The sequence below is a fragment of the Pelecanus crispus genome, chromosome Z (genome assembly GCF_030463565.1).
Source record: "Pelecanus crispus isolate bPelCri1 chromosome Z, bPelCri1.pri, whole genome shotgun sequence".
Lineage (NCBI taxonomy): Eukaryota > Metazoa > Chordata > Aves > Pelecaniformes > Pelecanidae > Pelecanus > Pelecanus crispus.
The window spans coordinates 40,425,203-40,453,020 of NC_134676.1; the positions used below are offsets into that span (position 1 = coordinate 40,425,203).

The 27,818-nt window shown below is 39.5% G+C and overlaps 1 protein-coding gene across 1 annotated transcript in view; it reads left to right on the plus strand.

Annotated features, from left to right (window-relative positions):
• The first annotated feature begins 417 nt into the window (after nucleotides 1-417).
• CEMIP2 (cell migration inducing hyaluronidase 2) overlaps nucleotides 418-27,818 on the plus strand; it is a 36,647-nt gene continuing 9,246 nt past the window's right edge. The window contains exons 1-14 of the mRNA XM_075726247.1: nucleotides 418-742; nucleotides 5,485-5,625; nucleotides 6,160-6,721; nucleotides 10,272-10,441; nucleotides 11,743-11,931; nucleotides 14,834-15,003; nucleotides 17,558-17,767; nucleotides 18,157-18,362; nucleotides 18,948-19,017; nucleotides 21,756-21,884; nucleotides 23,575-23,663; nucleotides 25,609-25,740; nucleotides 26,230-26,265; nucleotides 26,963-27,118. Of these exons, the coding sequence (XP_075582362.1) occupies nucleotides 418-742; nucleotides 5,485-5,625; nucleotides 6,160-6,721; nucleotides 10,272-10,441; nucleotides 11,743-11,931; nucleotides 14,834-15,003; nucleotides 17,558-17,767; nucleotides 18,157-18,362; nucleotides 18,948-19,017; nucleotides 21,756-21,884; nucleotides 23,575-23,663; nucleotides 25,609-25,740; nucleotides 26,230-26,265; nucleotides 26,963-27,118 (2,585 nt within the window). The remainder of the gene's footprint in view (nucleotides 743-5,484; nucleotides 5,626-6,159; nucleotides 6,722-10,271; nucleotides 10,442-11,742; nucleotides 11,932-14,833; nucleotides 15,004-17,557; nucleotides 17,768-18,156; nucleotides 18,363-18,947; nucleotides 19,018-21,755; nucleotides 21,885-23,574; nucleotides 23,664-25,608; nucleotides 25,741-26,229; nucleotides 26,266-26,962; nucleotides 27,119-27,818) is intronic.

The following is a 27,818-nucleotide window of genomic DNA, read 5'->3' on the forward strand; positions in this document are numbered from 1 at the left end:
AGGGGTTGCTAGCTTTCTCATTGTTCAGCTTGTTTCTTAATTGCATAATACAAGTTAACTGTGAAAATGCTCTGTGAAAAATACTTAGTGGAACTACAAAGAAATGGTTTGTGCTGTACTGTGTTCCCATACCAGATGCTTTTGAGTTTATTTTTGTTGAAGAGAGAGAGAGAGATGTATATACGCTATTGTTTCAAGCTGCTATGCCATGGCGAATGACCAGTAGCAACTGAGTGACTGATACTTTGTAAGTAGCCACAGTTTCAGTGGCTGTTCTTCTTAAGAAGGCACGTGGCTAAAAATTGCTTTTTTGTTTCTTTTTTTCTTGTGTGTGTATCGTACTCTGTATTCTGAAAGCTTGTCTCTTATTTTTTCCCTCTGTGTGTGTGTGTGTGCATGTTCCAGTGACTTTATAACATGCAAGACACTGATGCCAGGGGGAGCTCCCCTGCTTTCCTCCGGCCTCAGAACGGGAGCAGTCACAGGTCTTCGGGGTACGTCCCTGGGAGAATTGCCCCTCTCCGTCCCCCGCCACCTTCGCAGAGCCATGCTGCAGCCGAATTTACCTCTGCACGACAAGAAGCCCGGACAAGATTCCCATCCTTACCAGTGGATCAGCACCGCCGCCAGGCAGAAGCCAACAGGCATAAAAATACTCTCATTTGTGTTGCCATTTCTAGCCTTTCACTTTTTGTTGCACTGGGGATTTTTTTGGGAATAGCTTCAAAATACGCTCCAGATGGTAAGTTCCTTTGCAAACAAAATCATCCTAGATGTTGTGGTCCCTTTGAACATAATTAATAATTCAGCATCAGGATTAGTGCTAAAAGTTAAGTGCAAAAATATGACACTTAACTGCAATTTTAACATGGAAGGAAGTGTTTGTGTGCTAAGATCAGTTCCTTTTTCTGTTATCAGTGTCCTTTTTATATGTTTTTACTGTGAATGATTTGATTTACTTACATGAAGCAAAGAGACATACCAGTAAATAAAGACTACTGGTCAGGGAGAAAGAAGTGTGAATGTTGTGTAAGGGTAATTGCTTTTGTCTGCAGAAGCAGCTGTCTGATATGTTCACAGATTGCAGTCAAAATGAAATCCTGTTTAAGCAGTAACTAAGGAAGGTAGTAGAAGAGTGTTTATGTAGAAACATCTAAAAATCTGCAAGAATTTATACCAACAGTATGTGTTTGCTTTGTTTATACTCAAATTGGCCAGGGACCTTTTTGATCTGTTAGCCCTGATTTGTTTCAGCTCATCTTAGAAAACTGGGCAACTTTCATGGAATTTGGAAAACCTCCCAAATGTGTCAGTGGTTATAAAGCATGAACAGGTGATGTGGTTATAAGGCACGAACAGGTGATGTGATTAACCGCTGATCACTAAGTATACATCCCACTGGCCAAATACTGCTAGGAGTTGCTATGAGGTGCAGTTGCTAAAGGTTGGTAGTATAGTTTGGAGCATGGCTTATTTTGTGGGGTGGGGTTTTTTTGGTGGGGCTTTTTTGGGGTTTTTTTTTGGTTTTTTTGAAGACAGGAGTCAGGTTTCTAAAAGCTAAACAGGGTTTTGAATTGAAACTGTTGGCTATTGTAACACAACAGACTTACACTCCTCAGTGGCTTTTGGCATAGTAACTCAAAAAGATTACATTTCCAAAGTCAGTGCAACACAGACTGAACAAATTAGATAATTAATTGAAGATTTCAGATGACAGTACAAAATGAATGCATATATCTAACTGGAGTGCTTTTGGTGGTGGCTCGCTTGCCAAGATCTCTTCTTGGTTGAAGTTACTGAGTTTTTGTAATAATTACAAAGGAAAACAAAAAAACCTGAGTGAGTAGTAAATGGAAAGTTATTGCTATGTTGTGATCCAGATCACTGGTAGCAGGGGTATATATCTACAGTAAGTACTTTGGTTACAGCCAAGATAAGAGAAAGCTGAAGAGTGACTTAGCCATATGACTCTGAGAGGTACTTTGTGGGGGAGAAAAACCTTTCTGCTTTGATACCAAGACTTTAACTTTTAATTAACTAAAAGCTGTAGATTTTGATGATGGTTTTAGTAGAAGTGGGAGTTATCATGTGCTGTGGGATATGTAAAATAATAGTCTCTGTATGTTTTAAAAGCTGATAATGTGAAGGAGATGACTTGCCTTTTTTAAAAATGTAAGTGGTTTTGGAATGGTTTTGCTTCATCCGCAGTAGCTCATTCCAGAGGCAGAGTTGTGCAGATTTTTTTGCATTGAATGCATGGCCAGCATGTGGTTGATAGATCACTGGGGATACTGAGGATGTTGCAGGAAAAGTTGCTGTAATTTAGTAGACAGGCTTTTTTTTGTCTATGGTAATGACTTACATAAGGGCTAAGGAGTAACCCGAGGTCATGACTGCTTTGCTTCAACATCCCACTGCTTCTGGATGGAAAGACAGGCCAGTTTCAGTCTTAATTGTTACATTGTCTTTCTCAAGTTTCCCTGCATTATCCTTTAAAAAACAAACAAACAAACATGCACCCATAGAATCCTTTGGAAACCCTGACACAAAACTCCTATAAGCACCAAGGAAAGTCTGGCTGAAATTTTAATCTTGCAGTATTGTTGTTGCAGCAACTCCCCAAACGTTTTCCAACAGCACCAGTTCCAGCTAGGTGTGTTCTTCTTGAGGGCTAATTGGAAATCCATATTGTCAGTACTTTTAATGGATGTTTAAAAGGCAGTGGAGGGAATGTGAGACTTAGCAGTAATTGCGTGTAAATCTTAAACCTCCGGCATACCTTCCCCAAAGGGAAAATGATACTTGTCTGCATTTCTGTTCCTGCCTGTCAGCTGGTTTCTCTTTTCCTCCTTGCTTTTATCTTCCTGTCATCATCTTTTTTTTTTTTTCTAAGGAGTCCTGAACACTGAAGATCAGGGAGGGGAGAGCACTGGAAATGCAATTTCCTTCCCCATTTCCAGGGGCTTGTGCTGCAGGGTCAGGATGACAAGCTGGGAAGGTTTTCAGGGAAAAGTTCTGCTTGGCCCTTGCAGCTCTCAGCTGGAGCTTGCCCAGGGTAAACAGGATCCTCAGAAAATTTAGCTGCCAAACTGTGATAAACTTCTGCTGAGCATAATATAACACTGATAACTTTTTCCCAGAGGCCTTAAAAACTCCAGACTTGGTGGCTAAGCAGGTAGAAAGGAACTCTTTAACTACATCTTGAGAACTGTTTCCTGCCTTTTCTCCTGCCAAATTTCATATCCTTGCTCCAGCAGAGGGAAGGTTCTAGATTTTTTTTTTTTGACGGGGTGGGTTTTTTTTTCCCCCTCCACCATTTGCAAAAATACCACTTCCTTGTCCCCAATTCTATTAGAAGCAACTAAACCTTAAGGAGAGCTGACCCATTTTTATAAAAATGCTCTGAAGCAGAGGCTTGACTTGAAAAATTTTCAACATGAGTGGTTAAATTTGGCAAGGCCCTAACTACCTAACGTTTTCTGGTCTATGCTTCTGTTTTCATTTGACCTTAACTATAGAAGCACTGACTGTAAAATGTAACCAGTTATTTTGGAGGTAACATATGGTGAAGTACTAAATATTTGATGTTTCCCTGTACCCTACTGCAAATGCTAAGGGAGAATTCCAAAATACTTTTTCTGAGCACATTTGATCTGCTTGCCAAAAAGTTGATCCACCATACTTCAGAAGCATGCTTGCATTACAGGAGTACCTGCCTCTGATGCTGGTGGCTTCCTTGCTGGATTGTAATGTACAATGGATTTTAATTTCTTATTTTAGTTATTGTGCTGTACCTCTTCCTTCCAACTCAACAGCAAAATTTACAGTTACTGACCTTCCCTTCTGTGAATCACACTAAGCAGAAATTATCAGATTGCTGACTCATGGTTTCCTTACATTGCCCTTTGCTACTAGTCAGGAAATAGGTACTTCTTCACTTATTCTTGTATGTGTGTGGTGTCTGGGGGAAGGGGTTTAGTGACTCTGCATGAGTCAGGCAATAGACTTGCATTTATCTGGCAAATGTTCAGCAGTCTTGCTGATTGCAATGCTTCTTGCTTTTTTGGCTTTCCCTCATGTTGAATTTAATTTTTAAATGCTATCTTCTTAGGATCCCCCCAAAAAATTTTCTTTTATTTTTATATTACTACTTGGACGCCTTTTGCCCTTATGCAGTTCTGCTATTTTTTTCCAACTGGTAGCCAAATCTTGGTTTGTGTGGATTTCCTGAGTTGGAAGGGATTTGAAATGTGGAGAGTAACACCAGAGGAAAAACATTTCTGTCAGCAAAACTAAGGCTGGCTTGTGTTAAACTTGTGGATAGGTTTCACTTTCTTTAGATTTTGCAAGAATGGGTTATTGCTAATAGCTTTTTGCCCCCAAAGTTGTGTGGGTGTTTTTCTTCAGAAGATAAAGTGTGAAAAGGGTATTTTGACTGTTATTCTCAGTTGGGCTGCTAACCTGTTTATTCTGGCATCTTTTTGGTTGTCTTTTGCTTAAGAAAAATATTTTCAGTCTGAGTTTTCTCTTGGTAAGAAAATCCAAGGAATATACTTACCATTTCTGGTTTTGTAGTATGTCTATGCTGCTGCATTACTCAGCTGCTTAAGATGCTAAAGATGTGCGTGTTGTAAATACTACATTGCTGTAACTTCATCTGAAATCATGCAGCCCTGTTACTTCTTGCTGCTGCTTCTCCTTTTCTGGCCTCATAGTGTGGTGTCATTGCCTGTGTAGTGCCAGGCCTGCAAGCAGGGTTTCAGCAAGGATTGCATGTATCTCTGCTCTCATGTGGTTTGTAGCCTGACATTTAAGCTGACTTCCTAAGGAGTAGAAACCATGAGTTTAGATCCAAATGTCTTGTCTCCCAGGAAACTGCTCTAACCAGCAAGGTATTATACTAAATATACTAAGGATGTCTTGTCCCTCTTTAGCCTTTGCCTGCAAACTTACACTGAAAGGAGTGATTTGGTTGCTTAAAAGCAAGAAGGGATCAGCCTTTTTCACACAGGGAGAGAGACCTTGAGGGAGGTGAGATATTTAGAAGCTTTACAACCATGTTGGTTGGCCTAGGACATCCAGTGCTCAGTGTGACTGCTATGGATCTGAGTGCTTCCCACTTACATCTCGTCTACTGCAGGTGATGTAGAAAATGGCAAAAAAAAAAAAAATCAAATGGGGTTCGGAAGTATCTACTGTCAACAGTGTATGTTGACAGTTCAGTCTGTGGTCATCAGTAGCTTAATTCAGTATAAGAATGCCTTCCTATCCTTGAGAGTTTAGCCGCCTCTCAGGTGTCTTTTTAGCTGCTTGAATACAAACAGCAGCATCCGTGGCAGCAGTATTGTAACCACAGGAGGAGGTGGGAATCCTTTGTTGGTGACTGACTCTGCCTTGCTCATGTTCATCCTAATGCTGCCTTGATTGATGTGATGACGCTGTTTTTTTTTTTTTTTAAAAGCTGAATTTAATGTTTTATTGCAGAGAATTGTCCTGATCAGAATCCTCGTCTTAAAAACTGGAGCCCTGGAAAAGATCCTGAAAAGAGAGTTTTTATCAAAAAAGGGGATTTGTTTCGTCTGAACTCAGATGCTACAGTATACTCTATAGTTATACAGGATGGAGGTATGAAATGGCAAGATGAACATCATGCTTTAATTTATTGCATAGTTTTTACTCCTGTGATTACATGAAAAATGTGTTGGAATTTTATGTTGCAGCTTAAAGGCCGGTTCTTCTGCTTTTACTTTTCAGCATGCTACCAAACCAGGAATATCATTAAAAAGATGAATGAACACTGTAGAGTCTTTTCAGTGGAGCATTGACATGTTTTTCTGTAGGATATTGTAAAATAAGACTTGTGTAGTAGCCTTCCTTGTACAAGATCTGATTGTCTTCTGATGGTGACTATGGTATGTTAGTAATTCTACCAAAATGGCAGAAAAAATTAGGAATAAAACAACCAAATTCTTAGAAAGACAAATCACAATTGGTAGGAGTTACTTTCCCAAATATTCTTAAACATATATAAGAGTGTAACAGCTTAATTCATGGGTGTGGAAAATAAATCTGTAGTTTTTCTGTTCTTATTGTAGAACTTGGTTGTTTGAGTCTATCTGAATTTTGCTTTGACCTACAGAAATGTTTTTTTCCCTTTAGGGTTACTTGTTTTTGGTGATGATAAAGAAGGTTCTAAAAATATTACCTTGCGAACTCGATTTATCCTGATAAAGGATGGTGGAATGCTTCATGTTGGAGCAGAGAAATGCCGCTATAAATCCAAAGCAACTATTATTTTATATGGAAAGTCAAACGAAGGTGCTGATGTGCCAGAATTTGGCCAAAAATTTATTGGCGTGGGCCCTGAAGGAACGCTGGAGTTGCATGGGCACCAGAAGTTATCATGGACTCTTCTGTCAAAGACTATGTATTTCTCAGGGCTGGCCTATGGTGATTATACATTTAAAAAGAATTTTTCTCGAGGACTAAATGTGAGAGTGATTGATCAGGACACAGCAGAGATTTTGGAAGTGCTGAAGTTTGATACTCATGAATTTTCAGAAGAAAGTGTGAAACTCCAGAACTTACTGAAAAATGGAAGTCCTGGTCGCATTGTTGCTATTGCCGTAGGAGATTCAGCTGCTAAAAATCTACTGGAGGAAACCAGAGTGACTATTCAAAATCTTCTGGGAAGTAAGTTTGTCAGAGGATTGAGTTACAGGTAAATAATTCATTTTCCCTTTTGTACTGAGTGAAGATTAGATACAGGTTCTGCCGCCTTTTTTTGAGGGGTGGATTCATTAAACTTTGACGGTGTCTGTTCTTAAAGTCTTCAGAGGATTCTCAGTGTTTTACGTAGTACTGTAGTAGTAGTAATATTCAGTGTGCAGTATTTTGATAGTGCGGAGACTGACAGTTACAGGTATCTGTGTGATAGACTTTATTACTTATAATTGCTCACTCTCACTGTTCTTTACAGAAATTAAAACTGGGTGGAGCAAGGAATTTTTTCTCATTCAAACACACAGATAGAAAACAGTTGCTAGGTGAAGCTTTTAATGCATATGACTTTGTTTGGAGAGCAAGGAATGCCAGGTTAGAAACTGGATACAGGGAAGGGATACTAATCCTGTATATCAAACAGTGTCTTATTCATACCTGTGCACTGTTGAAATGAAAGTACATTACCCCTCCACTGATTCTGTAAGGGAACTGATCTGTAAAAATATTTTGTTATTGAAGTACAGTTGTAAGGTGTTTCTGTATCTCTTGACCATTCTTTTCAGTTGATCAGGTTTTGGATGGTGGGACAGTAGAAGAAGATATTACAATAGGACAGTACGATAGGAATTACTGAAGCAGGAAACTTAAATTGCTGTGCCATTCATTAAGTTGTTGCAGTGCATGTTCTGAGCTTGGCTTTATGCTGCACACAGTTAGCAACACAAGTGAAAAGGACACCAAGTCTCCTAACTAACTGTCAGTCCGTTCTTCAGTTTCCATTGAGATGGTGTTGTATGACCTCTTTCCAGTTTCCAGGAAACCGGTTGTTTAGTTTTTCCGTTCTATTCTTACCCCTCACTATCCCCTGACATCTGGATTCCAGTTAGTTTCCTCCCGCTGCTTTGGCAGAGGCAGGCTGGGGCGTCAGTCAGGATGGCATGTTCTGACCTCAGTTCCCGTCAGGAGCACGTTTGTGTCGGTGGCTGTGTAAGCATGTGGTCAGGGGGTGGAAAGTGCTTGCAGCGCTGCCTCTGAAGCAGTTTGGTCGGAGGTGCTGAGACCTGGATGTCCTGTTGTTGTGGTTTAGCCCCAGCCAGCAACTAAGCACCACGCAGCCGCTCGCTCACTCCCCCTGCCCCGATGGGATGGGGGAGAGAATCGGAGGAGTAAGAGTGAGAAACACTCCTGGGTTGAGATAAGAACAGTTTAATAATTGAAATAAAATAAAGTAAAATAATAATAATAACAATATAATAATAATAGTAATAATAATATACAAAGCAAGTGATGCACAATGCAATTGCTCACTACCTGCCGACCGATACCCAGACAGTTCCCAAGCAGCAATCGCTCCTCCCCAGCCAAACCCCCCAGTTTCTATACTGAGCATGACATCATATGGTATGGAATAGCCCTTTGGTCTGTTTGGATCAACTCTTCTGGCTGTGCCCCCTCCCAGTTTCTTGTGCACCTGGCAGAGCATGGGAAGCTGAAAAGTCCTTGACTAGCATGAGCAGTACTTAGCAACAACTGAAACATCAGTGTGTTATCAGCATTATTCTCATACTAAATCCAAAACACAGCACTATGCCTGCTACTAGGAAGAAAATTAACTCTATCCCAGCCAAAACCAGGACATCTGCCTACCTCAGCCCTCTTACCTCATCATCTATCAACACCACAGCCACAACATCCACCTGTAAATACTTGCCTTCTTTGTGAAAAATGAAAACATATTTGTTGATTCTCCAAGATGGAGACCTGGTGACGTTTCAGGCTTTCTATATCAGGATGCATGGTCACATTCTTCTCCTGCTAAATCCAAAACACAGCACTGTGCCTGCTACTAGGAAGAAAATTAACTCTATCCCAGCCAAAACCAGGACACCTGTAATAAGTACCGCTTCCTGAAAGCAGTGAAGCCCATGTGGCGGTTGTCCAGGTCGCTGTGCAGCCAGCCCTGACCTGGCCCGGAGCTGTGTGTGTGGTGTCTCAGCCCATGACCTCCACACTAGTTTGTCTGACATGAGGAACTTCTTCAGCTTCCAGCTGGGAAGAAGCAGCCTGCCTTCCTTCTCTGCGGAGCTGGTTCTTGTCCATTTTCATTAGTTGGTAGAGGGTCTGTAAGCACATAAAACTGCCTTGTTCTGCCGTGGAAGACTGGCAAGAAGCTCTCCCTGAGTCCTCACTGAGGAGACGCAGGGTCATACTGCTAAATCTGTAAAGCTAGCGAAGGAGGCTTCAGCATAGAGGTGAACACTCCATTACATCCCTCTGCCCTTCTGCCTCTTCCGGCAAAATATCATGCATTAAAATATCTTGATATTTATTTTAAATGTTGGTATGTGAAACGTTCAGCTTGTTTACCTCTGCTACTGGCCTAAAAGCTGGCCTAGTATGTACTATTCCTATGAACAGGTTAACACTAAACAGTTTCATTTGGCCTTTTAATCCCAATCAGTAAGAACATCATGAGGGGACTGAAACAAAGGCAACTGGATTGAACGTGGTTTTGATACCTGCCTTTGAATCAATCATTAGCAACGGACTGCAGTCCAGCTAGCTGGCACAGTTTTCATTTGGGGTGAATGATTCAACTTTAATGATGCAAAATTGTTCAGCTTTTTAATAGATGATCTCAACTGCTTCCTCTGCACACATAATTATGGCATTACAGAGCAGTAAAGGACAGCAAAATAGTCTTGTTTTTTTTGAACTTGGTGGCAGCTTTCTGTGGCGTGGGGTTTGTTTTTCATTTCCAAAAACTTGGATGCATTGAACAGAGCTGTAGGAAGGGGAAGCACATCCAGAACAGTCCCCTGCTCCATGCCGGTGCTCAGCCAAGTAGGTGTCCAGCTGAGGGAAGGGCCAGCGAGGAGGGGGCAAAGCAAAAATTCTTGGTCTCAGCCCTCAGAAACATCTGTGATGCCTTGTGCGTAGGTTGTGTAACAGTATGCTGTTCCTTTTCTGGGTCTGAGCATCTTGAAAGGTTCAAGAGGTATTGCCTATCCAGTACAGTGACCGCCAGCAGCTGCTGCTGGCTGCATCCCTCCCTCCTGGCCGATGCATGCGCAGTCTCCCGGCTCTCCTGGCCGGTGCTGTGGGACGCCGCTTGCCGCGGTGCCGTGATGGCAGCAGGCTGCGGCAGGAATGTCGGCACTGGCGTTCTTGTGTCTTCCTGTGCCCCGGTGAAGCTGTTTGGCAGTAGCATCCTCTATCACTTCTGTCGCTCATCTCTTGCGATTGGCTTTTGGAAAAAGCGTGTCTTGTTGGATGTTATACTAAAAATATATCTGAAAGTCTTCTCCATTAAGAGCTCTTGTATTTGCCAGTTTGTATATAGGACATCCAGTTATTTTAAACTATGTTGCTTTTCAATGAGGTCTGACCGTTTTTATTCTGCATTTTGAAGATGTGTTTTAAAATGAATTTGAAAGAGCAGGTAAAAGGATTGTTTATGACTTCTGTGCTCCTTGTCTTGTCCTTTACCTGTTTGTGAAGAATTTGTTAAGGACCATTACATAAACATTTACTTTTGGTTTTCACAGGCAAGCCTGGGCTTTTGTTGGTGTGTTAGGTGGTGGAAATTCTTCCTGTAATGAATCAGTGAGAAACTATGAAAATCACAGCACTGGTGGGAAAGCTCTTGCTCAGAAAGAGTTTTTCACAGTGGATGGTCAGAAGTTTGTTGTGAGAGCTTACAGCGAATGGAACGATGGTAGGAAAGCATTTTGTGAAATCCTGTAGTTGGGGAAGAAGTAAAAAATATTGTATGTATTATATATGCTTTTTTCGCTAGAACTGTTGGTTGCAGTTTAAACTTCTGAGCGCTGCTGTAAGGCGGGAGGTTTTCAGCTTGTTTGGGTGGTTGGTTGTTTTTTTTTTTTTGCTGTGGATGAAGTATGAGGACACAGTTCTTCAGTACAATGTATTTTCTCAGTCTGTGTACAGCATGTGAACAGCATAACATTAAGAGTCTTCATTTTTAATACATTTAGATAGAGATAAGGGGTCTTATAAAAGGCTGAAACAGACTTTTTTTTCCCCTTTTAGTAATTTGTCAGTTATGTATATTTTAATCTAAGCTTCTGACGTGGTGATTATGATCCTAAAAAGAAAACTTGGTGGAAACCAAGAGAAATGTTTTATTCTTGTTACAATCTTCTGTTGCTGTTTGATGTTGAACTTTAGGCAGCTTTTCTCATACCAAGTTGAATCTGTGGTATAAAGAGTCTGGAAGGCATACCACTCACTTGCTTTTATCCTTTATTCATTTTTGTATTTAAGATATCTTTGAGCTGAGTTTTGCTTTTTATGTGCAGTCGTCTTTTTCTGTTTGTAGAGTTACTAAGCAATATTGTGTTGGCCTCAGAAGAGAATTTTTTTTAAGGTAGTTGGACATTTATTTGTTAATTAAGCTATTTGATACTACTCCTTTACTGTTCATTACAGCCCCATGAAAATGTACAGACTTACTTTAAAAAAAAAAAATCCACCAAAATAAATCTTTTACTTGCTGGTACTGTAGAGTTAGGGTCAAGAGTAAGCAACAGTAGCTGAACTTATGCAAATCCATCACAAGGCAGTGAAGTAGCATGTGTGTGTAATTTAGCCTGCCAAACTGTTTTATTAGTTGTGAATAAAAAGGAAAGTTCCCCTACTTTGTTTTGCCAGGTCCTTGATTACATCTGTAGAGTTTTAAATTGCAGAAAAATGTCACTTGAAACAAGTAGAGGTAGCTGCACCTACAGATTGTTGCCATATGATATTAGAGTTTTTCCTGTCACTGTTAGTTCCATCTCTTCCATTTGTTTTATTTGAGATCTGCCAAATAAGCAGGCTGTTAATAGTATCTCACAGTAGCACGTTTCAGAGCAGAATTGTACTTTAGAGGGCTTTGGAGCTTGTGAAATCTTCTACGTTTCTTATTAGTATCTTCTTGGAGATGGTTTCTTATAAAGGTGAAGATAACCTTATATTGTGTTTACTTTTTTCTTTTCTTTTTTCTTTTTAAATTAGGTATCCCAATTTCAGGCTTCCAGGTAGAAGCTGTAGGTGGAGTGATACTGAATCTTCTGGATGATGTTAGTAGTTGGGAGCCTGGAGACCGGATTGTGGTTGCAAGCACAGACTATTCAATGTATCAGACAGAGGAATTCACCCTCCTTCCCTGTCCAGAGTGTACCAAGCATCAGGTCAAAGTCAAAGGTATGAGAGCAGTCACCACTTGAGGATTTGTATCAAATACGTATTCACAGTAGTACACCCCAGACAGTGCCTTTCAGCGGGAGCAGTAAAGAACAGCCTGTTCATCTATCTCTTTGTGGCCGTATACAGGAATGTGTACTTCTCCTTGATATAAAATTGCTCTGTATAATGTCAGGTCTGCCTCACAGCTTACCATACTAACTTTTATTTCTCCTTTCTTCCCAGGCTCATTGAACACTTTAGTTTTCTTCCAAGAGGATTATGCTTGTTTTCCTTTCTTGGGTCCTTTCTGTCTTTTCACTAGTTCTCTTTATATGTGCTTGAATGGCTGAAGTGGTCATTACCATTTCCTTTTTCTTTAGTGCCCTTCCCATCTTCTGAAGTGTTATCATTATAACTTTTTCTGTTGTTATTAAAAAAGGAGAAAGGAAAAAAAAAAAAGAAGAAAAAAGACAATGGCAATCTTGGAACCTGTCATTTTCTCTTCCCCCCTGCCCCTTTCCTCAGTTCCCCCTCCATCCCCCACCAGCAAAACAGTTACGAAATAAGTGACACTTCCAAGCCTCTGCTCACACAGGATATCCCTGAGTAGTTTCAATCTGTTTTTCCTTTGGGTGTGATGTGCGCAAAATGGTCATGCATGTTGTTGACCGTTTCCTTTTTTTATTATCTGAGTCATTCTGCTTTACTTCACAAGAGCCTCCCCTGGGACTGGCTCCCCCGCTCTGCCGGTGTCTGCGTCTTCCTCCTGGCGCTCCGTGCCAGCGCCCTGCTCCACGGTGGTCCACCAGCCTCAGGTCTTGAGCTTCCCCTCTCACTCCCTTCTGGTGGGCTGCAGCACAAACTAACTAATGTTATTTTGCAGTGTTAGCTTGCAGTTAGATCAGTGCTCTTCAGGATCTGGTCTTGTCCCACTCACCTCTGTATGGTGCAACTTCCTCTTCTTCAAACCACTCTTCTCTTTCTCCATTCTCGGAAGTTTTCTGTGAACACCCTCAAACTTTCCTGTTCCCCCATGACTTAAGGGACTGCCAGTTTGTATGCCCGCTTTGCAGTGCAGTTTGCATCCCACAGCATTTGTTAGCATGGGTCAGATATGTTTTACTGTATTGTGAAGCCCCAGATACAGGAGGAAGGTGTCTAAGTTGACCTTACTGTACATCATGAGACTACCAGGGTGTGTGAAGCTGCAGAGCTGACTTAGTGCCATTGAGGGTGACACTTCCTGGGCTTTGTTCTTAAGTGTCTCACATTGTGTGTGTTACTGAGCATGGTGTTTTAAAGAGCAAGCTAAACTTGAAGGCTGCAGTATGAAGTTTTAAGAAGGTTTTTGCCACCACTTAATAGTGTGTGTGCAAACTCTTGTTTCATCTTGGAAATCATGTACTGTGAAAAAGAAGCTGCTTTTAAAGGATTTAAAAAAAAAAAATTTCTAGATTTACAATATGGTGTAAAATACAAAATCTTAGCATTCATTTTCAAAGAAAAAGGCATCTGAATTGTATATAGATCTTTAAAAGGTGTTAAAGGAGGTGAACTGGCCCATCTTGTTTTTTTCCACTCACAATACCAAGTTTCCTTTGTCATAGTAACAGATACTGTCTAAAAATCCCCAAACTACCCTATATATTTGTTCCACAAAGAATGATTTTTCTGTGGAACGGCAAACTCGACAGGCTGAAGAACTCACCATCTTTTGAAACTATTTCTTGTATTTTTTGCTAAGTTTTTAGCTATTTTGGCCCTCTGTAGTAGGAAAACCAAAAAGTATTGTTTTGTAAGAGGCCTAGTTACTCTTTCTTTCCTTGATTTATGTATGCTAGTCAAATATAGGGAAACACAATAGGTAAGCCTTCAAGGAGAGGAGTACAGTCCCCTTTACAGACATCTGTTGTCTTTTTAAATCCTCAACAGCACGTACAGAATTAATACCACTCTTGTTTCTGCTTTGAATTGTGGTAATGACCAGTTTAGGCTTGTATCCTTTTGTAAGCTTTGAAGGGATAGTGACAGTCTGTGCTCAGGGAATCAATAAGGGGGGGGAGGGGGGGAGAAAAAAAAGCAAGGGGAAGAAATCTTTTTAAAAAATAAACACACAAACACATTTTTTTAAGTTTACAGGACCAGATAATTTTCTCACTTCATACAGACAAAGAAGTAGTTGATTGTTTCTTTGGAAGAACAGTGTAAACCCGGAGTATCTTGCTTTCCCTAGTTTTAGTTTATGCATCTTCAGAATAGCTACCTAGGAAAAACCAAATTCAGTTAGGAAAGCAAATCCTTTGTTCTTTCAGAGGAGGGTGAATGCAGTGTTTACTAGAGATGTTTTGGCCTCATTTTCAGTTCCTAATGTTTCTTCAGAACAGATTAAGCAGCCAGTGTAGTCTTTTCTTTTAAAGCAAATCTGTATCTATGTTTCATTAAAAGTTTTCTAGTTACCTTGAATTCATTTAAACTTTTCTTTGTTTTTATCCATTCTGTTCACAAATTGGACTGAAATTAAGATGCACTTGCAAATAAAATGTTGGGATTTGTTTAGGATTAGTTGTCTTACTAAAATGAAAAATAAATAGACAGCACTTTGTTTTGAAAGGAAACATGGAGTAGCATACTTGATTCATCATCCTGCAAGATGCTTAACTATCATAGTCAACTGCAGTCTGGAAGGAAGGAATTTGCTTGGTGTTAGCTGGGCTAATGTTTATCATCTAACAATTATGTGCTTTTTGTGTGCCTTAGCATAACAAAAGCTAAGGGAGAACAGCATGTTAAGGTATCAGAATGCATGGGTTTTGTTACTATAATTGGCTTGCTTATATAAAATAAGTTGGTTTTGTTTTCAATCAATGACAACTCTTCTCCCTACCCCCACCCCCCCCCTTCCAAAACTGTTTTTGGACAGAAAATCCTCAGTTTCCACATGTAGGAGAAGTTATTGATGGAGTGGACATGAGGGCAGAAGTCGGAGTTCTTACGAGGAACATCTTAATCAAGGGGGAGACAGAAAATACCTGCTATCGTGAAAAGGAGTGTCAGTTCTTCAATTATGATACATTTGGTGGACATATCAAGGTCTGAAAAACATTTTAAAGTAATCTTCTTGTCCTCAGTATGCCTTTACATGCCAGAAAGCTAATGCTAAACTTTGTAAGATTTGAAAACTTCAAGAGCATCAATTCATACAGCTGTATTGCATAGAAATGATTTCCTTCTCAGCTTTCCCAAAATTAATTTAACTTGTCAAGACTTAGTCTCCAGAATTGGAGGAAGGCATAGCAATGCATTAAATGTTGTAGAAGTATCCAGCATATATTGCAACACTGTATGGCAGGGATTAAACCTTAAAAATGACATCCATGCATGTGCATCTTGTAGCATTACAGAATAAAGTTTAATCTCCCTTTTCTCTGTATTCCCTCCTTTGACTGCCTTTTTCCCTCCCCAATTGGTAAGCATTAAATCCTAGAGATCTGCCTCATCTGAAGTTGGTCACTAGAGAGGCATGGAGAGGAAAGAAACTGAGTTGGACCATGGTGGTTTTTTATTTAATTTTTAAAAAAATTGAAAGCACTAAGGTTATGTAAAGGAACCTGTTTCTAATTTCTCGTATTACCATAAACGTAAAGAAAGCTAAGGGAAAGTAGTGTTACAGAAACTAATATTTAAACTTATATTTACGTATGTTTTTAGATGAAAGGATTGATCAGCTTTTCACTGACGCTGGAGAAGTTTGAGGCCTTGTATTTTAAATGCAAATGTATTTGTGCTCATTATGGGCTGGTCACAGTGTAAATCTCTCTTCCTAATATATTTGGATGCAGATTTTAATTTTATAGTGGTGGACATAATGGTGGGAAAGAAAATATGCCCTTTGCCTACTGTGTGTCAGCTTTTGTTTTATGTAAGAGAAGTAGGTGGGCTCAAGGCACTCTTTTGTGTGTAAGATAATGTAATGAAAGAAGATAATGACAAGCTGTGAATCCTGCAAAGCATGACCTTGATTGCCACAATAGCGTAAATACAGCAGACCCCTCAGATGTCTGGAAGCTAGAACAGAAAACAAACATTTTGAATCATCAAAGTTGTTAAACTGTTCCCAGGAGGCTGTTCAGAGTAGCTGAGTGTCTGCTGCCAAACCTAGACTTCAGCACTAAAAGCATTTTCAGTTTATGTTAATCTGGCGTGCTCAAGCAGAGGGTGTCTGGGCACTAGCAGATGTTAATGGCCTCAGGGGTTTTGATCATCCCAGATTTTCTACCGGTCACTGGGACAGTAGTATAAAGGAGGCTTAGTGGCAGTGAGGAGAGGCATTGGTTTGTAGTTTTATGACTGCATTAGTGCTTTTAAATGTTAAGAGTCGGAGATCTCAGGGATGCCTGTTTGACCATCCCCACGTATTTTAGGCATACAAACAGCAGTGCAACTAGAGCGGGGGGTTGGGCGGGGGCGGGGGGGGAAGTCCATGTTACTAATTTCCCCAGAGGACAAAGTACATATGAAAATGGTTATTTTTAATAAATACCCAGTACAGGTAAGTTAGTGAACTAACAGAAAAGGTTTTTTCTCAGCTTAGCTCCTTGCAGTGTAGCTGTTGCACTTGGTTTCCATTTTCATAGCAGGTTAGGTGGAAGAAAATACTTTCGCTTTCCTGTGTGACCAGTACAGCCCCATTATGTTTTTACTTTGTACTAGGTAGTGTTACTGTGAAGTTGTATGATTCTGAAGGCAATTTCATATCTTTCTTGATAAAGAAGTTGCTCTGGACTGCTGTGTCCATCCAGTGTGGGGTTCCCATTGCAAAGAAGATGTAGATGCACTGGCGTGTGTCCAGTAAAGGTGGGGTGTGGGAGTACCTGAGGATGAGTGAGGAAGAGCTGAGAGAACAAGGCTTGTTTGGTGTGGGGAAGGTGAAGAGGAGGGATGTCACTGCTGTCTTCAGGCACTTGGGGGGGTTCAGACGAGCCAGAGCAATTCTTGGAGGTGCACTGTGATAGGACAAGAGGCAATGGGACCAAGGTTCAACAAAGCAAATTCTGCTTAGATATGAGGAAAATGAAAGGGAAGAGCCAGCTGATGTCATATGAGCATCTCTGTGGCTGGAGGTATTCCTTGGGCAATGCGCTGAGCAGCTGCCATTAAGCTGGCCCTGTGCTGAGCTGGCGACTGGACCGGGTATCTCGACAGGTTCCTTTGAATCTGTATTATTCTGTGGTTTTATTCAACTAAGCTTGTCCCAGGTGGGCTATGCTAGTACAGTTTCAGTATAGACAGGCCCTGATGTGAGCAACTTCTGTGTATTTGGACAGTGCATGGTTATACGTAAAGAATATTTAATATGCCAGGTGGTAAAGACCAAAGAGTAAAGTGTGGCAACATGTCTGGTGGAAATTACTCTCTTAGCCAAATGGAGATTTAGCTTTTATGCTTATTTATGAAGGATACTGTTTTGTAAGGCAGGATAGAGAGCAAGACAGTAATGATTGTTCTAACTGTTATTGTGTTGGCCTGTGGTAACTATACATCTAACTTTTGTACATCTGGTATAGATGATGTATTAACTTAAATTTCTGTTGGTTAAAAAGCAAATAGTTGGTTATTCATTCTGGACTTCTCATTATATTTTTAGATTTTGAAGAATTTTACATCTGTTCATCTCTCCTATGTGGAATTGAAGCAAATGGGCCAGCAGCAGATTGGAAGTTATCCTGTTCACTTTCACCTTTGTGGGGATGTGGATGAAAAAGGAGGTTATAGTTTTAAGACTTACCTGGAAGGTCTTTCCATTCATCACTGTTTTTCCAGATGTGTGACTGTTCATGCAACTAATGGCTTGCTGGTAGGTGCAAGGAGAGTAGAACATACTGTGTTGAAACAAATGTCATAAAGAACATTTAGAGCAAAAATAGTCTCCTCCCTTCTTCAAGTTTAATGCTCAGCAATGTTGGGTTTTTTATTGCAACGAATAAATGAACAAGTGCAAACAGTAACTTACTTTTAACAGGTCTCACCATTCTGTTTTTTCAGATTCTTCCAGGCAGCTAAGCTCTCCAGACATAGTAGTGTGTTTGTAAGGGATAAATAAAACTGTATGCTTGAATCATCTGAACTGCTGATACCGAAGCTTCACTCTGCAGCTGTGCCAAAATAGTAAAACTAAATGGTACTTGTCAAATAAATCTCAGTAAATGCTATTGCTACTGACATAATGAACTTGTATTTCTGCAGATAAAGGACACCATTGGCTATGACACACTAGGTCACTGTTTCTTCACAGAAGATGGCATTGAGCAGAGGAATACTTTGTTCCACAACCTTGGACTAGTCACGAAACCAGGCACTCTTCTTCCTACAGATAGAAACAGCAGCATGTGTATTGGTATTAGGGATAAAGTGTATGGAAGTTATGTCCCAGTGCCAGCCACAGACTGCATGTGAGTATTTCACAGTGAAAAAGTAAAACCAAACCAGCTGCAGCAGTCAAACTGCTGATAATCTCTTGACAATATACCAATGGGAACATTTTAATGTGTTATTTAATGAATGCAGACACATTAGATGTGGTTCACATAATAGTGGTATTTAAAAAAAAAAAGAATTAGTGTTTAGTCTTTTATTAAAGAGAATAAATAAGTTTGTAGGAAGAATTTTGTTTCTTGTGATACTTGTTCAATAGACTTTTAAGGCTGCATCTTTACTTCTGTGTAAAGACATACGCATTCTCAAGTTGTCTCCACTAGTTTTTCTGCATACTACTAATCTCTTGTAGAAGCTTATTAACACAGTTTATCATTGCATGGAGTATCTGAACAACATTAAATAAAATACTGTGCACTGAACTAAAAAAAGAAGCATTTTTGACTGCTAAATGTGGAGGGGGGGGTGATTTTTATTTCATATGTGAAGTAGTGACTTCAGACATCAGTTTAGTTTTTTTTGATATGCTTGTAACAGAGGGGAGATATTTCTGTAGCAGCTAGAGCTTTTCCATAATAACTTCTTTCTGAATAATATTTCAGGGCAGTTTCGACGTTCTGGATTTCTCATCCCAACAATCATCTTATAAATAATGCAGCAGCAGGTTCACAGGTGAGGTGTATGGATGTAATTCAAAACAAACTACTCAGGCTACTGGTATTTCTAAAAACCTGTAACACACTGCCAAAAATACATAGATTTTTCCTTTTTTTTTAATTTTAATATGTTCTTTTTATGTTTGGCAGCATATTGGCATTACAAGTGTAGGGTTTGTCTAGGTGCACATTTAAGAGATGCCAGAAATCTTTGTTCTGGCTAGAGTGGAGGAGATCTCTTCCTCTTTGTAGTTAATAGACCTGACAATAGTGTCAATGTGTGTATGTAGAAATAAATCCTTTTATTTCCAAAGAACTAGTGCATTTCTTAGTAAGGCTTCCGTATTTTATGTAGGTTGTCATAAGTTTAGTGCATGACTGCTCTGCAAGATTTGTCTTCATAGCAGTAGTCACTGGAATGAAAAATGACTACAAAAAAATGTTCATTGTGTAAGAAACAGATAAAACAACTTCTATTGTCAGTCGTTAGTCATTTCTTTCCCATCAGTGACTGCTGATTTGTTTTTACTTGTTGTGAACCTTATATTAGTGCAAATCTCTTGTCACAGCTGCTTGTGAAGTAAAGCGGAACTACTCGGTACATGTTGTGGAGGAGGGGGATGGAGTCTGTTCTACTTCTCCATTGGATGAGAGGCTGAGATGTGCATGGTTTTGACTGGATTTTTCTGAAGAGATCAGTGGGAATGGAAAACAGGAAAGATTTTTTTGTTGTTGTTGCAAAGGCTCCGGTACTGGAAGTAGAACATGGGTGTGTGTCAGTGTATTTTTAGGCACAGAATACATAATAGACTGTTATTAATAGAACAGGTTTCAAAATATTTAAGTGAGTTGAAATATCTAGAGTATAAAGAAATGTAGAAAATTTGGTCTGCTTTTTGTGTGGTCTGGCTTTCTTTTTTTGGACAAAATTTTCTAGTTGACTGTCTACCACTAGGAAGGATCTGGACACACTTACTGAATCAAAACAGTTCTTCCCTTCCCAACACAATGTCTTTCCATTTTGCCTGCTTTATGTAATATTCCTTTACCTTGTTTTAGCATTGCAGGCTAAGTTAAAGGAAACAGCTTCCTTGGTCTGGTGCTTAAAACCTGCAAGGTCTTTTTCTGCCTCTGTAGTGTATCCCAGTGAACGTCACTTCCTTTTGTTACCAGAATGTGCGGGGTCAGAGCAAGCATTTGTGTATGTTACAAAGTTTTGCCACTCTAATCTACCTCCCTTGCATGGATGTAAACACATTAGTATAAAGGGAGTACAGCTTACTATGTTTCAGAAACAGAATACTTCAACTGTGTTGATACAAACTCTGCACTGTAGAGCTTTTGCTGGTATAAACTATTAACAGTTCACAAGCAAATAAAATAATTCCATTGCCCCCCCCAGCGGCTTCATTACACAAGCCTATTGTAAGGGTGTATCGGCAATAGATGTTTCTTTTGTTTGAGCTGTATATGAGGGGTCGAGGGGGGAGCCCTTTTCATTTTTCTGAATGCTTGTAAGTGCTTAAGGAGCTTTTAAGTTTATTAAACTTTTTTCCAAGCATCAGGATGTTGCTTGGAAATAAAAATTACTTTAGTCTGCCAAGCACAGATCTGTATTTAATTATATGTGAAGTAAGACTTTGGTATTTTTATTAATGGAACATCCACATTTTCTTTGGAGTTGTTAATCACCAGAAATGTCAAAGTGTGTCATAATTACGGATGGGAATATGTTACTGAGAAGCAGAATTTCCAGGACTCTCTGGAAAATGAGTATATTCTCAGAGTGAAATGCGTGAAATCTTTTAAGCCGGAGTGAATTGGCTTTATCCACGATTCTTGAACAGGAGGATGATGACTATTTTTCATGAGATGGAGCACTCAGTACGCAGTGTTTCTTTAGCTACTGTTTAACCCTTAATGTGCCTTATGCAAAGATTTTTCTTATTTTATAAGGGCACAGAGCATGTGGTCAGACAAAATTTTTCGTGTTTGTAGGTATCTGCTATCTGGCTGTTGCGATGCCACCTCTTGTGAACCCAGATGTGGTTGAAAGGGGAACTTTATGGGTCGCGTTTAGCAGATAAATCCAGCTTCTTTAAGAGCAGGGATGTTGAGGTGGAGAAAATGAACAGATGCTGAAATTATTACTGCATGTTATTGGCACAGTTCTCTGAACTGGCCAGACTTCTTGATGTGCTTTTTTTTTCCCCCATCTTCTGAAAGCTCTTGTGGGTTTTTCGGCTGTGTCATTAAATTCTGATGTGAGCAGAGATGAACAAACCTTAGTCAGACTGTAACAGTAAGGAAGAGAGGAGGGGGTTTGAGTATTTTACTGTAAATGGTATGATTTGCTAGGAAACAAAGGAAAATCAAGTGTGTGTGGTGAAATATAACTGAAGTGCAAAAATTACATCAACTCTGACAGTTTTCTCATTTGAAATATTAGACTGTCTTAAAAGTGTGGTGGTGTATGGTTTCACTGAGAAGCAAAACACTTTTTAGTGCATATTATTGACTAGATTATAGCCTTATTTGCAAAATTCTTTTTTGTCACTGGACAGTTGTTTGGAGACTTTATTTTGAAAAACTGTATTCCATTATGCGCAATTGGTTTGGGCTATGTTCTTATTCGCTTCCTTACTTAAAATATCCAAGTTCAACTTAGCATACACTTATTTTGTGATTAGATGCATCAGCACTGATATTAGTATCAGACTCACTTGTAAGCAGTGTCTCTCTTCTTTCTTGCAGGATGCTGGGATATGGTATTTGTTCCACAGGGTTGCTACAGGAGATTCTCATAGCTTAGCCATTGAAACGAAGTCAGAGCTTACACCCCTAGGAATCTTCTATAACAACAGGGTTCATTCTAATTTTAAGGTAATGTATTATCTCATAAAAAAAAAAATTGAAGTTCTTTATTTGTAACTATTCTATATCAGGACTTGTCTGTTAACATTTTAAGCTGGTTAGGTGAGGGTTCATGCTGTGTTTGAACTGCATGATTCTATCTAGGTATTGTAAAACAGTATAATCAGTATGCGTATAGTTTCTTGCCACATTTTGAGTATTCACTGTACTTTTTAATCCTCGTAAGGCACAAACAACTAAAATCAATTAATACTTCTAATGAAATACGCTGTCTCAGAAGTAGCATTTCAGATGCTACCCTCTAACTGATGGGATTGTTTTCTACTCTGAAGAAAGCTGACCCTTGAAGCATCAAAGTTTATTACAGTTGTGATTCATCTAATAGCTTCCAGGAATAGCTGTGACTTGTTTCACCAAGTCTCTAATGTACAGTAACTCAGGTGTTTGCGCATGGTGGCACAGTCTCTGACTAGAGATTAAGCTTTCAGGTTGCCTTCAGGATCTCCATGTTGGCAACAGTTTTTTGTTAGAAGGTTCTCAGCCTAGATACAGGCATTCAGTATTGTTTCATTAGTGTGACTTTAGTATCTTTAACAGATTCAGCTAAGTGAAGTTAAAGTCCTTAAATTAATTATTTCATTTGGAATCTAGCTGCTCTCTGTGTGTATGTATACATACATATATATATAAAAAAAAATATATAAAATGACATTTAGAAAGCCCCCTAATTAGACATTTATGTGTGTTTGAAATTTACCTAATGAAGTTCAGGATCACTACTGGACTTTTTTCTTTTTTTTTAACCAAGTTAAACTGATTTTACTTGACAGTTGGGTGTCTGGGATACCAAGAAATGATGCACTGTTTTATAGAAGCTGTGTTAATGGTGTTTGGGACTGTAGGGCATTTGTTCAGATTGTAATTAAAACATACTGAATACAAAAGCTCATTGTAAAGAAAAAAGGGTTTCAGCTGTATGGCTTGTATTATCTTTAAACAAAGGTAGCAGTTTGTGTGCTAAGATTCCATGTTAAAAGAGCGAACTCCACTAGCAGGTCTGAGGATTGTCTTGGAACACTCGACTGTAATCGTAGTTTGGATCAGAGGTGAAAGTAGCTGCAGGTATTTGTGTACGTAATTCAGGTTAAATAATAGAAATGCTTCCTTCTGCTTCTGTTTTCTCAAGTAAATTATTTCATACTGGATTATTGAGTTTCAAGTTGGTGATTGCTTGGGCAAAAATCAGCTTCGGTGCTGACGGTAGTTTAGTTTTAAAGTGAAATACAAAGCATTTTTCATAGTGGTTTGGTGTCCCCATCCCATCCCCACCCCACCCCCCATTTGTGAGAATATTTTGAATTCACCACAAGATTGGCTTCCAGATTTTCCAGAACAGCATCTGGAAATAAGTGTAAAACCTCAAATAGTTAGAAGTTGTGAAAGAAATCTGAAATGAACTTTAATGACTTTCCATTACTTTTTTTTTTTTAATGCCAGGCAATTATTTTCCTCTGCCCAAATTAGCATAGACAGATGCTGTTTTTCTCATAGACAATATGTCAGTTAAGGCCAAACTGAAAGATCTAAGAGTTTCTAATACATGTATTGAATGCAGTGTAAAGTTTAAGTTTTAGAAGTTTAATGTTTACTCGATCTTTTGTTTTGGATAGGATGAATTTTCTTTCTTTGCTTGTTTCAGGCTGGTTTGTTCATTGATAAGGGTGTTAAAACAACTAATGCTAGTGTTGATGATCCCAGAGAATATCTTTGTTTGGACAACAATGCAAGGTAAAGGATATTGTCTTTCAAGTGAGTGAAAAATGGCAAAGTTCTGAGTTTGCTCTTACATTCACATGAGGAAAAAAATTTTTAAACAATATAATTATTTATAAATAATAACAGAGCAACAAGTTCATAAATATTCTTTTCCCTCATTTGTTCATCTGTTTTGGGAACAACAGAGCATGGTGTGCCTTAAAGGAGTTGGCTGTTTCTTCTGAGACCTTGCTTAGGGTAGTTTTCACCCTCTTAGGAGACACTGTTTTAAACATGCTCTACTGTCATGCTTAAAGTATTTTCTGGAATTGCTGCTAAAAAGTAAAGTCTTACTTTAAAACCTGCTCTTCTGATTTATGATTTGGTTTTAAATAATTGTTAGAAAAAGGCTTAATAGAGCCAAGTAATACATCCACTTGCCTTTCCTACTGCTGAATGCTTCCTGCTGTACCTTCTAGACTTGGGGATCATAGTTTAGTGGTACAGTTTTACTGAAGGCTGTTTGCAGAGATAGTACAATCAACCACATTTTCTTTATTTTATAAAGTGAGAGAAAATAATGGAGAGTCTAGGAAAATTCCAGGTTATACTGTGCCTGGTTAGTCTTGTCCGGAACTTCAAATAAAATAGCCTGGGATGGTGGTCAAAAGACAATATTGGGTAACTGGATCCATCAACATTTTATTGTGACAACAAGCATTAAGAGTGAAAACACAGTTCATAAGACTATTTCTGATTGACTTGTGTTTGGGATGGGGATAGTTAAGTGATAGTTGCAGATGCGGAGAGGAAGGTTCCCAATTTTGGTGATACTCGATACTTCATGATTTGGAAAACAATTTGTTAGAAGTTTTGACAGAAAACACATATAACCCTTGTGGATTACCTCAGTCATAATAGGTAGTCAAGAGGAACATGCAAGGGGAAGAGGCCCTGTGAGAACCTGTAGTGTGTTGACAGAGCATCAACAGAGGACGTGAGAAACTCAGTGCATGAGATGGGGTTCATGTTTCACAGCAGCCAAAGAAGTAATGAGGCACTCTGTAACTACATGAGGCCACTAATCATTGTACGTGGAACCAAACTGGAGGGGTTTAAACCTTGAGGAACCTGAGACTGTCAAAACCAAAACATTCACCTGTTTTCTCCTTCCTCCCCTGGTGGGGTAGGTCAGGGTGGATCTGAATTGGAGTGCAAGGTGATCAGAATAAGGGATATATATATCTTTACCTGCTCAAAAATGCATTTTTGTAATTTTTCTGTAATTTATTACTTTTTCTCTGGGATTGTGGGGATAATCAAGTGAAAGGTTCTACCAGTCTTTAATTAGGCTGTTTCTTCCTGTTATGTTAAATAGGGTCCAGCCATAACTTACTGTATGAGACCATCCTGGTAGCAATGTGGAGTGTCTGGGTTGGAACAGAAAAATATCTCACATGTGCTCAAAGAAGGAGCACTCCTCAATGTCAGAAGAGTTTGAAAGATTTGAAGGAACAGTTAGACAAGCCTCCAGCCTTTTTTTTTTTGTATAGTGCATGTCAGCCCTTTGTAGCCTTCCAAGGAGCTTTAATTCCTTCCATCAAACTTTCACATTAATGCTGCAATACAAGTGGGGAGGGAGTACTTTAGGGAGGGCAAAAAGAAAAAGCAGGGGATAAAAGGAGATGCGACACAGCTAAAGAAACTCAGGGAGATTGAGCAAAAGCCATTGAGAGTTACTGGGAAAGATAAGTTTTATGTTCCTGCTTTGTTGTACCCTGGAGACACTTTTCTAGAAATAGAGAGCTAGAGATGCACCTGGTTTTGGTTGCTGTCATTCCAAATGTGAAGCAGAGTAGATTTTTGCCCATCAGATGAGCATAAGTGTTTATCTTTCAGGCTCTCTCAGCCCAACATATATGATGTGTAAAACAAACAGTATTCTTATATTGAGTGTGTGGGTTTTTATCTGTCCCAGGTTTCGACCTCATCAAGATGCAGACCCTGAAAAGCCCCGAGTTGCTGCCCTGATTGACAGATTAATCTCCTTCAAAAACAATGATCACGGGGCCTGGGTCAGGGGAGGGGATATCCTCATTCAAAACTCTGGGTAGGTATCCGGAAGCAAATAGCTGCATGTTCAGAAGTTTCCCCTGAAGCTTTGTTTATGAAAGTGCATTACAGCAGGGTTATACAAGAAGATGCTTAACTCGAACTGCTCAATCTGTTGAACTGCTTTCACACCATTCCACTACTTTAAATGAAACAAGTTTATATGTCATTATATGAGAACCTGCCTTAAATGACAAAAAGAAACTATGTGATAAAAAGAAGTCCAAGTAGGTAAAGACAGTAAATTTATACTGAGGTATCTATGGTTTCCCTGAAGCTCTCATGTTCCTCCTTGAAATGTATTTAAAAAAAAAAAAATCAAGTAATTTAACAGCAAGATTTTTGTAAGAGTTAAGTTTGTGGTGGTTCTAAATTCCATTAATAGAAAAATTCAAGCTTTCTTCAGTGCATAGCAGGATGTGCTCTTGCAGTAGCTTATTGTAGGATAATCCAGAAAACATGACTGAAGCTTTGAACTTTCTTTTAGGTTTGCAGACAATGGAATAGGTTTGACATTTGCTAGGTGAGTACTTCATATTAATCACTTCTGTTTTTTCTTGCCTAGAAGCTTAGAACATATACATCCATCTATTAACAGGTGTATTTTGATAAGGCTGTCACTTCAGTTTTGGGCCAGGTTCTATTTCCAGTGGTGCAAATGATGTTATAGAGGCTGTAAACTGACACAGCTGCAAAAACTTGCACTTTAATTCAATCTGTGCTTGGTTTACACCACAATTTGCTGCCTCTTCACCAGAAGGGTTATGTTTATCCAGTTTTTGGTATTCTGTGAGTCCTTAGGCAGTTTTGATTTTCCTCCTGAATAGCTGAAGGTGAGTAATGGAAGAGAAAGGGGATGAGCATTTAGAGGGGGAAGAGTCTCTTTCTAATAAAAAAGAGACAACTTAAGTAGCAGGCCAAAATTGCTGCCATTTAGGTTATGACAGACTGGTCCTAGGCTTGCAAAAGTGGTCTGTAAAAGAAAGAGTGCTGCACTACAAAGGGAGATAGAAGATTTAGTGCTCAGCTCTCTGCTAGCTTTTCAACCAGTTAGGCTGTAATATTGTTAATGATTAATTTATTATTCTGTATGTTGTAAATGAAGTCTAGACTGCTCTGCTTTAGGAGGACTTACAGAAGTAAAAGTAGCACTATGTCTTGGTGTGTTCATCTGCTGGAGAGTCTTGGCTAAAAGCTTATCTCTGACATTGCTTTGGTAGTGATGGGAGCTTCCCAAATGATGAAGGTGCCAGCCAGGAGGTATCTGAGTCGCTGTTCATAGGTGAGAGCAAGAATTATGGGTTTCCAGGCGGCCAAAATAAATATGCAGGAACTGGAGGAATAGACAACAAGGCACGTACTCTGCCTAGAAATAGGTAAGTGTATTATGAGTGAAGGAAGTAGAAATGATACAAGAAATGTTCTCTGTATCATATGCAGATACCCTTCCTGAGATTTAAGAGATTAGGACTCTATTGGTGGTGATGCTCTTTTTTTCTTTTTAACACTTTCTGTGCAGCTGTGTCACTCTTGCCTTTTTGCTGAGTCAGTTTTCATCTGATGGTACCACGGGTTGCTTTTCTGTAGTGATATAAGTTCTCCTACTTTAATGAACCCTTAGTCTTAAACAACATTTGGGCCTGGAAGAGAGAAAGAAAAAGCTTTCAGGTAAAGTGAATTCAAGGCTTGGTTTAGGACTAGAGACCACAGTCCGTCTGTGACCATGATCCTTTTCTTTTTTCTTTGGCTTGCTGTGATGCTTGTTTAACATAGTGCCAAGTCCTACCCTTGCCACACAATAGGAAAGAAGGGTGAGGTAGGTCTAGGCCACCGTGGTTTTTTGCTGCTTAGCCATTCAGAGGAAAGTTAATGTGGCGGTGATATATGAGGTATTCAGTCTAGTTGAGCAGAACAGCTGAGGTTGGAAGGGACCTTTGGAGGTCATCCAACTCCCCTGCTCAAGCAGGGCTGCCTAGAGCTGGTTGTCCAGGACCATGTTCAGGTGGCTTTAGAATATCTCCAAAGATGGAGACTCAACAACCTCCCTGGGTAACTTGTGCCAGGTTGTGCCAGTGT